This window comes from Penicillium citrinum (assembly GCF_028827155.1).
Source record: "Penicillium citrinum strain IBT 23319 chromosome Unknown utg000001l:1.0-4955037.0:1.0-4956770.0, whole genome shotgun sequence".
Lineage (NCBI taxonomy): Eukaryota > Fungi > Ascomycota > Eurotiomycetes > Eurotiales > Aspergillaceae > Penicillium > Penicillium citrinum.
The window spans coordinates 1579101-1595176 of record NW_026622686.1 but is presented as its reverse complement, the minus strand read 5'-3'; the positions used below and the strand labels follow the sequence as shown (position 1 = coordinate 1595176).

Below are 16076 nucleotides of genomic sequence, written 5' to 3'. Positions count from 1 at the left end.
TTTAGAACAATCTGTTAGAGATGAGACTCGGGTTCTGCCTGCGAAACACAACTTTTTCTACTTGGAAATACGAAACACGCGATGCAAGTTCTAGCAGAACTCGAGTCTCAAAGCAAGGAACTTTCCTCTGCAATTGAGAACCTCATAGCACATTGCCAGAGAGCACAACTTTATGCCAACGGTACAGTACAGGGGAAGCCACCACAAATTATCCCACATGGAGCTCCAGCAGAGGTCCATCGAGCTCGAGAGTCGGTTTTGGCGATTATCAGCAGACTTCAAGTCATGCTGGCTGGCCCAAACGACTTCTTAAAGCAATTGGCCAGTCAGGTAAATCATCAATTTTTCTTCTCCCTTTCTCGCGGCCTAGCATTATTCCAAGATGTATTCAGTGAGAAGAAGCAGCTAGCTGATTGAGTCCTAATAGACACAGCTTCTTGCATGTGTGCAATGGCTGGGAGAGTTCCAGGTTCCCGCGTGCATTCCGCTGGACGGCAGTGCCATGATTAAAGACGTATCAGATCTCATAGGCATTCCTGAGAGTCAACTCACTCGAGTAATACGAATGGTTGCGACAGCTGGGTTTTTACAAGAATGTCAGCCAGGTCATGTATCCCATAGCAGTCTATCTGCGTCTTTTGTCCTACAACCATCCTATCTGGATGCCACTATATTCCTGGCCGAACGGGTGGCTCCGGCCGCGTTGGGAATGGCAGAAACCACGAAGCAGTGCTCAATGTCATCCAAGGAATTGACTCAACAATCCCATCATATCGACTCTAACATATCTAATTGGACTGTCTGTGCCGTACCAGAAGAGATTCGTCTGCCCCGACTGCAGCGTCAATGGCATGCATATCTCCGTCATGGAACGGGACATCCGTGTGATATGGCTACGGATGTTCTAACCTGCCTTGAGCCTTTTCGAATGGCCAATGCGACCGTTGTAGAGGTACTACTTTCTTCCTGTTGTCATCATGAGCTCTGCACCTTATCTCTAACCAATTCTTTCACGCATGCAGGTCGGGGCGCGATCCACCGAGCGCGCAATCGCCCTTGCCAGTCAATACCCTACACTGTGCTTCACGGTTCAATTGAACCATATAGGGGACCTTTCCGCGATCAAAAATGGGAGTATATCTTCAGACTTCGACAAGGCGCGACAAGTGCGCCCTACACCCCGCGTGGCCGTCCAGCAGCGAGTCCTCGGGTCCCATCAAATCATCTTCGATGCCGCAATCTACATCGTCAACTTACCCTTACCGATACCGGGAATAGAATCCCCCTCTTTGGTAACGCAAACGAGTGCCGAGCTTAAGGCCCACTTGGATGTACTTCGAATGAATCGGTCAGCCACCATGGTTCTCATCGTTCCTTTCCTATCTGAGGGCAGCCATGAGAGCACGGAAGCGGTAACCCTGATGCGGATTCGAGACCTGTCATTATTACAATTATTTAATGATCAGGAACTAGAGATCTCGAAGGTAGTCAATCTATTGAGTGGGGTGAGTGACAGCGAGGGGAGGCTAGTACTGGTGAATCGGGTCAAGTCGCCGGGGAAGCACGGTACCGTCGCGCTGGAGATCAAGTATCAGGCATATACGGACCATTAGATAGAGACATACATATTATCCGATAGATATTGTGAACGATCCATGAAAGAACAATAATATTGAAATCAAATTACAATTACTGATACCATTACATTATATATTCCTTTGCGTTGGGAATGTACATGCGTATTCATGAGGCTGAGCAATAAAGTAGCCAATCAAAGATACCACAGTAGAACAATACAACGTTGAAATTGGAGAATCATGCTTATCATTACCTACTCAAATGCATAACTGTGGGGACCTCGGGATATTAAGTAGCCAAGCAACAGCGGTTGGCCCCGAGGCTCTCAGCCTCTTCCGTTGTTGACGGGCTTGGCATGGCTGTGGAATTCCAAGTCTAAAGAGTCTAGAGCTGCAGCTTACTATTTAAATTATTGATTACTGAGGAACAGACGGTTTCTGATTGGTCATGAAGCACCAAACCCCTCTCTGTACGCTACCTAGGCACACAAATAGAAAGTACAAGACTGAACATACGGCATACACGAGTCAAGTACTAATAGAACATGCATTGGCGATCTGCAACAATTTAGCCAAATGTGCATAAGCGATCTGCATGACGAATATTATGGTAGCATCTGGGAAGTACCTTATGTAGCCGGAGGGGGTAAGCACTGCGAATCACGCAAGATTTCATACACGTTGGTCTATCAAGAATTAATTGTTGTTCGCCCCAATCCTGCAGGCCTCGAGGGTTCCTATCACCAAAACTGCAAATGTACTCCGTTAGTTTCTTGGCTCGGAGATAACCCAGATCAATCCTTCATGTACTGTCCTGTCATGAAAACGAACCTTGTTCGACTTTCTCAGCAGACCTAAGCTCACATTCCGGTATTTCTCAATATGGGAGTGTTGGAGCTATGAGAATATTACGATACATGATGACGATCTCGTGAGGCTGACGATGATAAAGTCAGAAGTACCATGAATGAGTGTTCTATCTCAATTGCTGATGGCCCGCTCTCTCATGCCTGTGATTCTGGGGGCGAAGGCCCTAACGAGTAAGATGCTTCTTTTCCATATTGGCTTTTACTCACGTCTTCGCCCCCACCGGTCGCAGCCATTTCTCTGAAGAGGATTATACCCTTGCTAGCGCAATCAGAAGTTACGAGAAGCCACGAGCTCGCTGACCTTTTTTCGTGGCATCTATTTTCGAGCTCTCAACATGCCGCCGTCTGGTTCCATTGCTATGTATATGTGCGTTCATGAACAGATCTTTCAGACATGGATTTAGAAATGGACACAACGCGATCCCCACGCACTCCTTGTCGCACTAGTGTTGAGCCGACCAGTCTCAAACTGCGGGATAGCTGCAACCGCTGTGCCGCATCGAAGATCAAATGCAGCAAGGAAAAGCCGACCTGTTCTCGCTGCGCAAAGCAAGGCAGGCCATGTGAATACTTTGCTACTAAACGTGCAGGCCGCAAACCCGGGCGCCGAGTATCACAATCTACCGTGCCACCAGTGTCCCGGGATCAGGATGTACCGGCTACGATACCAACGACCATAGCAGCATTGACTGCGACGGCGACGGCGACGGCGACGACCACAACGGCGGCACCTATTTGGACAAACGATCTGTCGGAGCCGGATATGATGCAGATGTCTCCTGTATCACCACCGGGAGACTTTCCAGACATATTTTCGGGGCCTTCTTCCTTAGAAGGATCCTTGGGAGATCCGACGATCTCGACTCCGGCCACCTTGGACTTCAATTTGGCCGAATTTTCCACCTCCGGTGTTTCATTTTCGATGAATAACCTAATAGATCCGTCCCATTTTCATCATCCGTACGGAGCCAACAATTTATCCGATTGGGGTCGGGCTACCACATTGCCTACGGACTCGTCCTCCGTTGATGCGGCCGTCGCTCCAAACGTTGCTCCGCCGCAAAATCTGACAAACATCCGACCTGCTTCGGTCGAAGGGCTGAGCTCGGGGCAGATTTGCAGCTTTGCTCGAGCCCTAACACTTCTCAAAGATCCACCCTCCCCAGCCTCCTCGTTGAACCAAGTGCCAGTGGAAAGCCATACCGGACTCCGCTCCATACGGAGCGTTCGATCCGTCATGACCCAGAACGAGCAGACAATCCAGGTGATTAGTGATATTTTACAAGAGAAGCCTGCGGAAGATGGGTATCTACTGGCGGTACTATCAGTCATCATCTTGAAAGTGCTGACCCGGTATGCCGCGGTGTTGCGCCAAACACCGGGATTAGATGACGACGGTTACGACCAGAATTCACCAGGCTCAGAGCAGATGGCATGGTTGGAAAATACCTCTTGCACTGACAGTGAGGAGCAAAGCCGGAAAGTCGCGCAGCAGGTTCTTGGCCAGCTCCACCGCGTGCAACGTGTGGTGAACATCCTCTCCCAATGCTTTCAAGCCGACGGCGGAGCTGGGGAAAGCCGGAATCTCCCCGAATCAGACAACTCGGACAATTTATTTTATATGGAGAGGTTGTTCCCCTTCCCTCGTTATATGTTAGAGCAGTTTGAGAGCGATTTACGAAAGCGTCTCCGTACCCTCTCGGCAGAGATTGTGGGTAGACTTCGCTAGGATGAAAAGATCGCCAGTTTACGTCGTTTACGCATTTCATTGTCATGGCAGAATAAATAAAGAGTCCTTCCTGAACCTAGATAGTTCTGTTCTAGTTGAATTTTCAAATTTACGAGAGCAATGCAGGTTCCATTTTAGATTTTATACTTCTACCTCAATGATATACCAATCTATAGCAAACCAGATATGTCCAGTTTGAAGCTACCTGAGATTCATATAGTCACCCTAATCATGGACGCAGCACTATCAAATACTGGTGTCGGAAGTGGAAGGTTACACACATCCCCTAGCTCGCATCTTTTGGCGTTGTCCTTTCAGTCATCGTAATAGGCCGGTCTAGAGATCGGGCAAATTTAGGGCCAACCTCTTGCATGAAAGCTGAACCCATCATCTCTTCCGCCTGCTTCTGAGAACGTAATCAACTCAAGTATTTTAGCACCCTAGCTGCCAAAGGCCCCCATTGAAGTGGAACTTTTGACAAGGCTTACACTGCCACTTTTTTCTTCTTCTCTTCTTTTTTCCTTACTAACAGTGTGCATACTCAAACCTGAAAGTCCGTGCATTTCCTAATGCCCTGCCACCCCCCAAGTCCGTCGCTTTACCTTTTCGACTGCCTAGAAATTTGGATAGTCCTATGCTCAACGGAGTACATTTTTCAACCCGCGGTCGGCGGATATCAATACAATCCTGCGAATGAGACTTGGCCTATCTTATATTTGGAACTAGACTGTAAGTTATGTAAGATGTCAACATGTTATTTATGTGTTACATATTTATCAAGGGGGCACGCTTCTCACTACACTGAAAGTACCAGCACTAAGCTCGCTATTCTTTTATGATAGGTCTTCCTCTCTATCTCAATTCGATCCGTGATTGTAGTTGCGTTAACGGCAGCGTGTGCATCATGAGTGATCTGCCCGATCAGGAAGCTAAAAATGGAAATGCTTCGGCTTATTCGACAGCATATTCGAGGTCTCCTGGGCCACTGGTACGACTTACATGTGAGAGATGTTATCAGCGCAAGGCGAGATGTGACAAATCTAACCCTTGTACGAATTGTCTTCGATTTGGTGCGCGCTGCGTGCCCATTGAGCGGGCCCACCTACCACGAGGTCGGACGAGAAATGCTGCAGGAAATCAGCCGGGCAATTCGAGCTCTGAACTGTTAAAAAGGGTAGATAGACTGGAGCAGCAGCTTCTCGAGATGACCGGTTCTCGCCGAATCGATACCATAGAAAAGGATCATTTGACGAAGGGAATCGGGGCGTTACAAACAAAAGCCGACGAGACCAGTCATAGGACAGAGAAGAGGGATGACTTGGAATTTTCAAACAATGAGTATCCAGCCCGACAGGTAAGTTGTTCCGAAATTCTATTTTTCGTCATCATCTTTGTGCTTTCTCTGACGCTGCCGCGAAGAGACAAGGAAATATGAACGTAGGGTTCGGAGTCTTTCTTGCTAGTTCCCTGTCTACTGATGCGGCCTTTCCCTCAGACCATCAAATTACAGAACCACATCTGCCTCCCGAAATGCGTCAAACCCTCTGTAAGATTTATTTCCGCAATGTTGATCCTTTGTTCAAAGTCCTCCATCGGCCCTCAGTGCAAAAATATCTTCTCGATGGGGAATGCTACCTTGACTATGAAAAAAACCATCCAGTGCCCTCTACACTTGCCTCAGCTCTTTACTTTGCCGCCATTTGTTCCCTTGGCAATTCAGAATGCCAGTTTTTGTTCGACAAAGATAAAGGAACGATGGTGGCACTATTACGAAGGCAAACAGAGGCATCCCTCGTGGAGGCAGACTGCGCTACATCTAACCATTTGACTGTCTTACAAGCATATGTTCTCTCCCTAGTAAGATATATTCCTTTTCAGTCTTTGTTTTGACCTCATCTTTAAGAGTAAACGGGAAATGGTTTGAAAAAGGTTTGACCAAACTTTCTAGCTTGCTACTTACTCCTACGATCAAAGCCGGCGAGTATGGACCATGCTCAGCATGGCTCTGCGAATGGCCCAGGCACTATATTTGCATATGCCGTTCCCTCCATATCCTGTGTCTCCCTTTGAACAGGAAATGCGTCGACGGCTCTGGTTAGCCATAGGATTACTGGACGTGTCTGTGTCGCTAAACCGAGCAACTGAACCAATGATGAAGACCGACTGGTTGCAGTCATACCCACCTTGCAATCTTAACGATGATGACATCTGGTTTGATATGGATGGACCAGTCCAGGAAATGGATGACAGCATTTTCACAGACATGTCTTTTTCCTTGATCCTCTCAGCGGCTCAAAAAGCCACCAGATCTCTGGGCTTCTCCGAGTTTACAGAGCCTACCATAGAACATCTGGCCTTGCGCCATCGTCTTATTCATGGTTTCCAACAGTCGGCTTCAAGATTGCTCCAAGGATGCAGCCCAGGCTTGGGGAGTTTTCAGTGGTACACGAAAGAATCTGCACGAACTATCAACTCATGGTTACAACTTATATCTTTTCGACCATTGATAAAAAGTAGGAGCTTCATACCTCCTACAATTCCTAGAGATGGCTTGCTGAGACTCGCCGCTGATACCATTCAGAGGATGCAAGAGGGATATAGCAACCCCCGCGCATCTGGGTGGGCATGGTTTCAATCCATGTGGATTCCGTGGCACGGACTTGCTGTGGCCACGATGGAATTACGCATGTGTGAAGATCCGGCCACTATAGCACAATATTTCCCACTTTTGAAGCAGGCCTACTCTGTATCTAGCTCATTCATCAATGATACACAGAGTGGAAATGTACGAAAACCCATGGAAAGTCTGATGAGTGAAATTGGAGCGAAGAAAAGCCAAGACCTAGGTCATGGCGTTGCTGAATTGACGGCCCGACCGTCATGCGGCAGTGCTGCAGATGAGGCTGACCTTACCGCATTCGAAGCTCGATCACTTCGCCCCCTTTCACTGGGTTCAAAATCGAACACGAATCTCTTCAAAAAGCTTGCTCATGATACAGGTCATTCCGTTTCACTTGACTTCTGGTCAAATGTCTGGGACGAGTTAGATCTTGGATCATCGGGATTCGAAAATGGGGGAAGCACATCTTGGAAAATCTACGACAACTTTCTTCGGGATTTCAGTCAATAGACGGGGTATATATATATATATATATACATTGTAATGTCTCTATCCAGTCTTCAATCTATTTTCGATATCAAAAAAAATAGTTTACAATTTCTTTTGTTTGTATACCTATATTAATCTATCTCAATAGTACTGATTCGAAAAAAAGTTTCTATTGAATTTTGCTAGATCTACACAGAATTGAATTAGTATTTTCTTTTCATAATGATTAATTATACAACTGTTGTACATAATATTCTGGAAATATTATATCTATTTGCCTGGAATAACTTTCTATATTCTTGAATAATTTGTTGTTGGAAACTATTTGGAATTATGTGTTTTCAAATTGGCAATTTTATTCTAACATTCTGTTTTTGTAAAACAATGTTTTCTGTATTGTGATTTTGGTCCGTTTTCTTATTGCCAGATTTAGTAAATAATAATTTTTGGTCAATAAAATCTATTGGATGTTGATCTAATATCGTCATATAGCCTTTTCTATTAATCTAGAATCAAATTCCAGAGTTTTTTACATTGGTAAAGAGACTCCTGATCTGATTGTTGTCGAAGATTTTCCAGTATAAACAGGTCCCACATTAATTTTGCAAATTCAATGGAATCCTTTTACAAAAAGTCCGATTCCTGATTACAAAAATATTAGCTATTACAAACCCACGAACGGTTGATAGCCAATATCAGAGACCTGGGTCTAGGGCAGTTGGCCCCCTGGGTACTGTAATTCTTAACAGGACGAAGCACCAGGATCAAGCTTCCTGGCTATTTGAGTGAGCACCTTTCTTACGCCAACTGGTATCCCTCAGGGCTCCCCATCTCCCCTATCCTCTTCTTGCTGTTTAATGACCCCCCTAGTGAAGGCATGCTGCAATCCCAGTGGGATTGGCCGGCTGCGTGGCCAAACAGAAGGTTGTGGGTGGGTGGATGATGTGGCCATCTTAGCTGTCTCGGATACCTACTATGAAAATGTACAGATACTGCAAAGAACCTTTTTTAAGGGCTGACCTGTGGGCTCGCAGGCATGCAGCTAGATTTGCACCAGGCAAGTTTGGACCCATCCATTTCAAGAACCCTAATACTGAAATCCATATGGAGGAAACTCAACCATCTGATTTCGAGCCAGATCCCTATGACTTTGCTGCCAATCACCCAATTGGCAACGATCTCATGGCTGTCTCGATGCCAGGACGTTTCGAATTCAAATTAATTGAATACAATATTATAGTAGATTTACCATACAAAAACTATACAATATCAACTCAGAAATGTTACAGAACCCGCGACAAGGAACCGCAACTTACGGATGGGCCACCGAGGGCCAACCAAACTATAGTGATTTGGAGTCACATATATAGCTAGACAGAACAAAAGAAGTGGAAAACAGTTTTCTATCAACTGTTGTATCTTATACCGTACTTGAAAAAGTAACAGTTGGCATAAATATAAATATAAATATTATTCTACCAATATCAGTATCATATTCTAGGAATAGAGAAGTTCTTTGGACTGATCTATTTGATATATATCAGTTGATATTATCAACTGATATATCTACAAAATTTATCCTACAGGTCTGAATCTGTCTAAATTTTAGTACAGCAACAGTACAATTGTAAATCAGTAGATTTGAGATATATATTAGAATTACAAAATATTAGTTTACAGTGACCAGTTTATACTGTATAATGTATTGATTGTTCTGTTGGTTATATTGTAAAATAAAAATATTATAATACTGAACAGCAGTCCAATAGTATTTCAGACAGAAGAAAACTATATTTCTGTATTATCAATCAATATACAATTTTCTGAATATTATATTATATATATTATATAATACTATAGTATACTATATCGGCTATAGTATTCACTGCAACTACCGATAGTGATATCATTAATTGCCACTATGTGGCAATTTAGGTCAAATGACCATTCTATTCACTATCATCAAATTAACATAAATAGGGCCATCACCCCCGCCTAGATGATTAGAACCATCTTCTCTATTTTATTTCAATCTTGACAATTTGAAAATTTCCTATTTGGGACTACTCCCCTCTGCTACTAAGACTATTAGTCATCCCTACTACTAGTCTTCACAGGTTATGAGCCCGGATTGCTACTGCTAATCTACTATTTCCTATTTAGGCAATTGTGAAGTTATATCTACAATATATATCACGATATATATAGTGTGATATAGTTTTCCAGTTGAGGAACAATCACAGTTTCTCCGATATATCTCCGCTATTTATCCGATATTCTACCGGAAGGTTGAACTTTATTTTAAAAGTTTAATCTTATCTAAAAGTTAATCTTATCTAAGGTTAAACTTATCTGAAAGTTAATCTTATCTAAGGTTAAACTTACCTGAAAGTTAATCTTATCTAAGATCAAAACTTGATACTGTCAATAACTATTATTATATATATATATAATAATATATCAGCCTAATATTATATATATCTATATATATAATATTATATCACCTTTTATATATATATATATCTCTATCGATATATATATTAATATGGCAACCCTACCTAAAATAGAGGTTACCAAATTGAGTGGCACTGACAACTATACCACTTGGGCTATTAGGGCATATGCTCTATTAGTTAAAGATGATCTAGGTTTTGATAATGTGCCAGCAAATGGCATTAGCTATCATAAAATTGTTATGTGAGGATAGTCCTTTATTGTATATAAAGGATGAAACAAATGCAATTAGAGCTTGGCAAACCCTAAGAGATATCTATAATCCAAAGGGTTTTACAACTGAATACCTCACATTGAAACAATTCTTTAATATTTCATTGGCCGATTACGACAGTATGGAGGCCTATCTGAATGAAATCAAGTTGCTAATCAATGATTTAATATCCAAAAATATTATACTACCTAATCAGGTTATAATAGCATGGGTATTGAACAGTTTGGATGACAATTATACTGCTTTCATTCAACATATCACACAATCATTACGTGATAATCCTGCTGCCTATACGTTTGATTCATTAGTTAAATGTTTGATTGATGAATCACGTGGCAAAGAAGTTGATACTATTAACAGTATTAACAAAAAGAATAACAACAAAAACCCTAGACCTAAAACCCTAAACCCTAAATCTTTTAGGGCTAATGGTAAATCTAGGTCAAATAGCAGAATATGGAAAAAGCAACCCTATAAAGGTAAATTTTGCCAGAACTGCCATATGACTAATCATATGACAGATCAATGCTTTTATCTATATCCTGACAAACGTCCTTCCTGGTGGAATGACAGAACAAACAATACAAACAAAACAAAATATCCAAAATCCGAGTACAGTCTCGAAAATCAGAAAAGGAACCAGGCTATCATTAATACTATATTAAATGATAGCAGTCCTACTAATAATACTGGCCAAATAGGCCAATCAGGCCAATCAGACCAATCAGGCCAATCAGGCCAATCAGGCCAAACAGATCAAACTGAGCCAGTTATACAAAATGAAAACGAATTTGATATGGATATTGACAATATGCTGCTTGATATTGATGCTGAAGTAAGCACAATCTCAAATACTAATAACAAACAAATTGATATTAATAATAACCAAATATCAGATAATTTAATCTACCAAAATGGTGATTCTATTTATAAAATTGGTCCAATCTGTCAATTTGTTATTGATACGGCTGCTACTGTATCTGTTATTAGTGATATTAACTATTTTTATGCTAAAAAACCAACAAAACAAACTGTTCGTTGGGGCAAAATGCTAAATAAACAAATCAATATAAAAGGATCAATTGCTATATTAACAAACCAAAACTTTATATATATAATACATAATGTATTATACATGCCTGAATTAGGTATGAATATATTAAGCACTACTAAATTGAATAGTATTGCTATTTTTAAAGCCAACAGTGTATCTCTATTCAGAGACACTCGTTGCACAATAAGGGGTTATAAAACAAATTTATATTATACCAATACTAAAATATTATATCCTATATCTAATAACCCTAACAATGCTATTAATACTATACCAAATAAATTATTGTTATTAGATAATAATAATAATAATAATAATATCGGTAATAATACTGATATTAAGGATTGGCATAATAAATTAGGCCATCTAGGCCCTAAGCCATTATCCTATATTATAAAATATATATATAATAAAGATATACCATATAATATACTATATAATATATTATATGATTGTGATACTTGTTTAAAAGCCAAAGCCAAACGGTATATCAACAAACAATCAAATAACAATTTGATATATAAAATAGGTGAAAGAATACACTCTGATATTGGTGGCCCAATAAATCCACTTACCTATAATCATTACAAATACTATATAACATTTGTTGATAAAACATCAAGATATTTATTTGTCAGTTTACTAAAAAGCAAAAATGATGCTTTATTAGCATTCAAAAAGATTGCCATATTAATAAAAAATCAAACTGGTGTTAATATCAAAGAATTATTTACTGACAATGGCACTGAATATATCAATAAAATGTTAAATGAATTTACTACCAAAAGGGGTATTATTCATTCAACAAGCCCTGCTTATACCAAAGAGCCAAATGGCCTAATTGAACGAATAAATCTTACTTTAATGAATAAAGTCAGGGCAATGCTGATAAATAGCAAATTACCTAGCTATTTATGGGGTGAGGCCTTACTGGCTGCTACATATATATGTAATATAACACCCCATTCAGCATTAAAATTCAAAACACCGTTTGAATTATACTATAATATAAAACCCAGTATCAATATATATAATAATATCAAAACCTGGGGTTCACTTGCTTATTACACTATTAATCAACAGATTAATAAATTGAATAATAAACAAGAATCAGCTATATTAGTGGGTTATACTCACTTTGGTCACTATAAATTATATATACCAAATAAAAGAATAACAATAATAGTAAGAGATACTACTATTATTAATAACAAATTTTATGCTGATTCAATATCAAATAACAATAACAATAATAATAATAATAATAAATCAATAAATTTAGATCTAGATATTAAATCTAGAAAATCTAAATTAATAAATCAACAACCCTATATTAAAACTAGGGCACAGGTTGATGCTAAAATTGCAAGTGATCCAAATCATCAAATTGAAATTCATATACCAAAAGATACCAATAATATTAACACTATTTATACTACTACTGATAATAGTAGTGATAATAATAATAATAACAATAATAATGATAATAGTATAAAACAATATATATATACTATATCTGATACTATTATTATTGATGACATTTGCCGGCCAATGGCTAAAAGCCCATTACCATTCATTCTAACAATAGCCAACCTTCAAGAGCCTAGCAATCTAAAAGATGCTATGAAGAGCCCTGATTGGCCATATTGGGAGAAGGCTTGTTTAGAAGAAAATACAGCCTTAGTCAATCAACATACCTGGGATATTGTTGACATACCATTCAATATTAAACCGATATCAGGCCGTTGGGTATTCAAGATGAAACCCATTATAAAGAGAATTAATAATAATAACAAAAGCTATATTACAAATAAAAATAACACTATTCGCTATAAAGCGAGATGGGTTATTCAGGGTTTCAATCAGAAATTAGGTATCGATTTCTTAGAGACCTTTTCATCAACATGCCGAACAGAAACCTGGCATATGCTATTATTAATAGCCGTTAACAAAGGGCTATATATATGGCAATATGATGTTAAAAATGCGTTTTGCCATGCTAATATTGACACTGAAATTTATACAATACTACCAATTGGCCTATACAATAACAAACAATATAACAATAAATGTGCTAAACTAAATAAAGCACTATATGGCCTAAAACAATCCCCTCGTTTATGGAATAAATATCTAAAAAATATATTAAATGCTTTACAATTTAAAGTATTTATATATGATGAAGGGATTTATATTAATTCACAAGATGGCTGTATTATAATATGCCATGTGGATGATATTTTAATATTACACAAAGATTTGGTTTATATCAAAGAATTGGCCAATCAAATATCTAATACTATTCAATTAGATGAAATTGGCCAAATTACTACCTTTCTAGGTAATGATATTAATATAAACTATAAAACCAAACAACTAACAATATCACAAATCAATTATACCAATAAAATACTAAATAAATTTATTGATAATATTAGTGATATTGATAATAACAATAATAACAATAATAACAATAATAACAATAATAACAATAATAACAATAATAATATTGTTATTAATAACAAATTATATAAACCAACCAATCTACCTGGCAAGCCTGGTGTTAAATACTATAAAAATATAACACAGGCCAGTAATATTGATATTAAAAACTACCAAAAACAAATTGGTTCGCTACTATATTTGGCATTAAAAACTAGACCTGATATAACATTTGCTGTTATAAATTGTGCCCGTTTTATGTCAAATCCTGATTCACATCATTTTGATGCTTTAGCCAATATTTGGTGTTATCTCTTACACCATAGCAATTATGGCATTATCTATAATTGTAGTGGTAATAATTTATATATCAAGGGCTATTGTGATGCTGATTGGGGCAATGATCTTAATAATAGAAGATCTACTACTGGCTATCTATTCAGTTTATCAAATGATCTAGGAATAACAAATCCTATATCATGGAATAGCCAATTACAAACAACAGTTGCCCTCTCAACATGTGAATCAGAATATATGGCATTGAAAGAAGCTACCAAAGAAGCTATCTATTTGAACAATATGCTAAATTATTTTAATAATATACTAAAATTAGACTATACTACTAATAGTATACCTATTATATTAGTGGATAATGAAAGTGCCAAAAAACTGGCTGAAAATCCTGAATTCCACAAACGCTCTAAGCATATTGATATTATATATCATTATACCAGAGATGCTATACAAAACAATATGATTAAAATTGTACCAATACCAACAAAAGATAATATTGCCGATATTATAACAAAAAACACTACTAAAAATGTGTTTAATTTGTTATGCCCTAAAATAATATGGCAAATATAATATTCACTATAATCTTTATATTATATTATATTTTACTATATCTATAGTATTATATTATACTATAATAAACAAATAATATAAAATAAAGATTAAGGGGGGCTCTGAATATTATATTATATATATTATATAATACTATAGTATACTATATCGGCTATAGTATTCACTGCAACTACCGATAGTGATATCATTAATTGCCACTATGTGGCAATTTAGGTCAAATGACCATTCTATTCACTATCATCAAATTAACATAAATAGGGCCATCACCCCAGCCTAGATGATTAGAACCATCTTCTCTATTTTATTTCAATCTTGACAATTTGAAAATTTCCTATTTGGGACTACTCCCCTCTGCTACTAAGACTATTAGTCATCCCTACTACTAGTCTTCACAAATTTATAAAATAACCAGTCAATTTCAGAAATTGTTGTAGATAGCAGAAAAATAGACAACGGAAATCAAATTCTTTAAATGAGAATTTTTCCAAAAAATACACTTTCAATTTTGTAGTTTTTTATACAGATATTGTGAAGGGCTAAGACAAGATTTAATTTCAACAATTCATTGTCTGCAAACTGTTATTGTCAAACTTGAAGAAATATAAATACAGTGGCCGACGCGAATTAGATACAGTATAGCTTCAGTACTACATTGTTCCCGTTCCGAAGGCATCTGGAATAAAAATAAATTCAACAAGATTATATAGTATATATATGACCCTATATCGAATTCTGATCTGTTACAGTATCTTTTCTCTTCTAAATAGATATAAACAATCTATTCGACATAAAATATTTTTCGCTAATCTTCTCGGTAGAATCTGATTTGTGGCCAAAAACTACCGTATTGGATTTCAAATATATCTAAAATGTATGTTTTCTAGAGATTTCTATATAGATTCTGTAAAGTTTGTCTATTTTACTAGTATTCTATATTTTCTGTATTTCGTATATATTTCTAGCATTCTATCTATCTGCTATTATACTTTGTTATCTATTTCAATTAAAAAAAATTTCAAATTGTCAACAATTTATATAAAAATTATTTCTATTGATCTGATATTACAATTATTGATTGCAATTGCTATTACTGACAGCAAATTTTTTCAGTTATTCTGTACTGTCACGGGATCCTGACAAAGAATCTGAAGGATAATACGGTGAAGCCATAGAGCTTACCTCTTTCGGTGAAGCTACTGATCTTCACGCTTCGAACCCGATTGTAATGGTTACTAAGTTGTCAGGCTAGAGACCTATGACTAGGCAAGGATATCAGATGGTAGGGACCAGGTAGGATAGATTGGTACACAGACTGATTCTTGAAGAGCTCAAGAATTCTGAACATGTGTGTGATCTTATATACACTAGGGTTCGGGTGGGCCTCTATATGCAGGTGATTCGAAAGGGTTTAGACTTCGGACCGATATCGAGTGCTCGGGGTGTTGTATATTTCTAACCCCGTGACACCGATTCGACACCGCTTCTTCCTCGAAGAAGGCACGTGAGGAAAAGGTTGAATGACATCGCTTGTGTTATCCTGATTGCTTGTCAAGAACAGTCTCTCTGTATATCCTACTAAGTGATTTAATTGATCTCCTGTTCTTCTTCTTCCATTATCCTCTCACCTAGTCAAAAAGTGCTAGCTTGTATCTTAGTACCGTTACAAATATTTTATGTGCAAAATATTTACAAAAAAATTGT

General features: G+C 38.2%; 2 protein-coding genes across 2 annotated transcripts; both read left to right on the top strand.

Annotated features, from left to right (window-relative positions):
• Window positions 1-81: 81 nt before the first annotated feature.
• Window positions 82-1613, top strand: tpcD (trypacidin cluster transcriptional coactivator tpcD; the record flags this gene model as incomplete). Its single annotated transcript, XM_056639509.1, has 3 exons — window positions 82-330; window positions 428-952; window positions 1023-1613. The coding sequence occupies 3 exons, from the start codon at window positions 82-84 to the stop codon at window positions 1611-1613; spliced, it is 1365 nt and encodes a 454-aa protein (XP_056505266.1).
• Window positions 1614-2852: 1239 nt separating this feature from the next.
• tpcE (Zn(II)2Cys6 domain-containing transcription factor tpcE) lies at window positions 2853-4175 on the top strand (the record flags this gene model as incomplete). Its single annotated transcript, XM_056639508.1, has 1 exon — window positions 2853-4175. The coding sequence occupies one exon, from the start codon at window positions 2853-2855 to the stop codon at window positions 4173-4175; it is 1323 nt and encodes a 440-aa protein (XP_056505265.1).
• Window positions 4176-16076: the final 11901 nt, after the last annotated feature.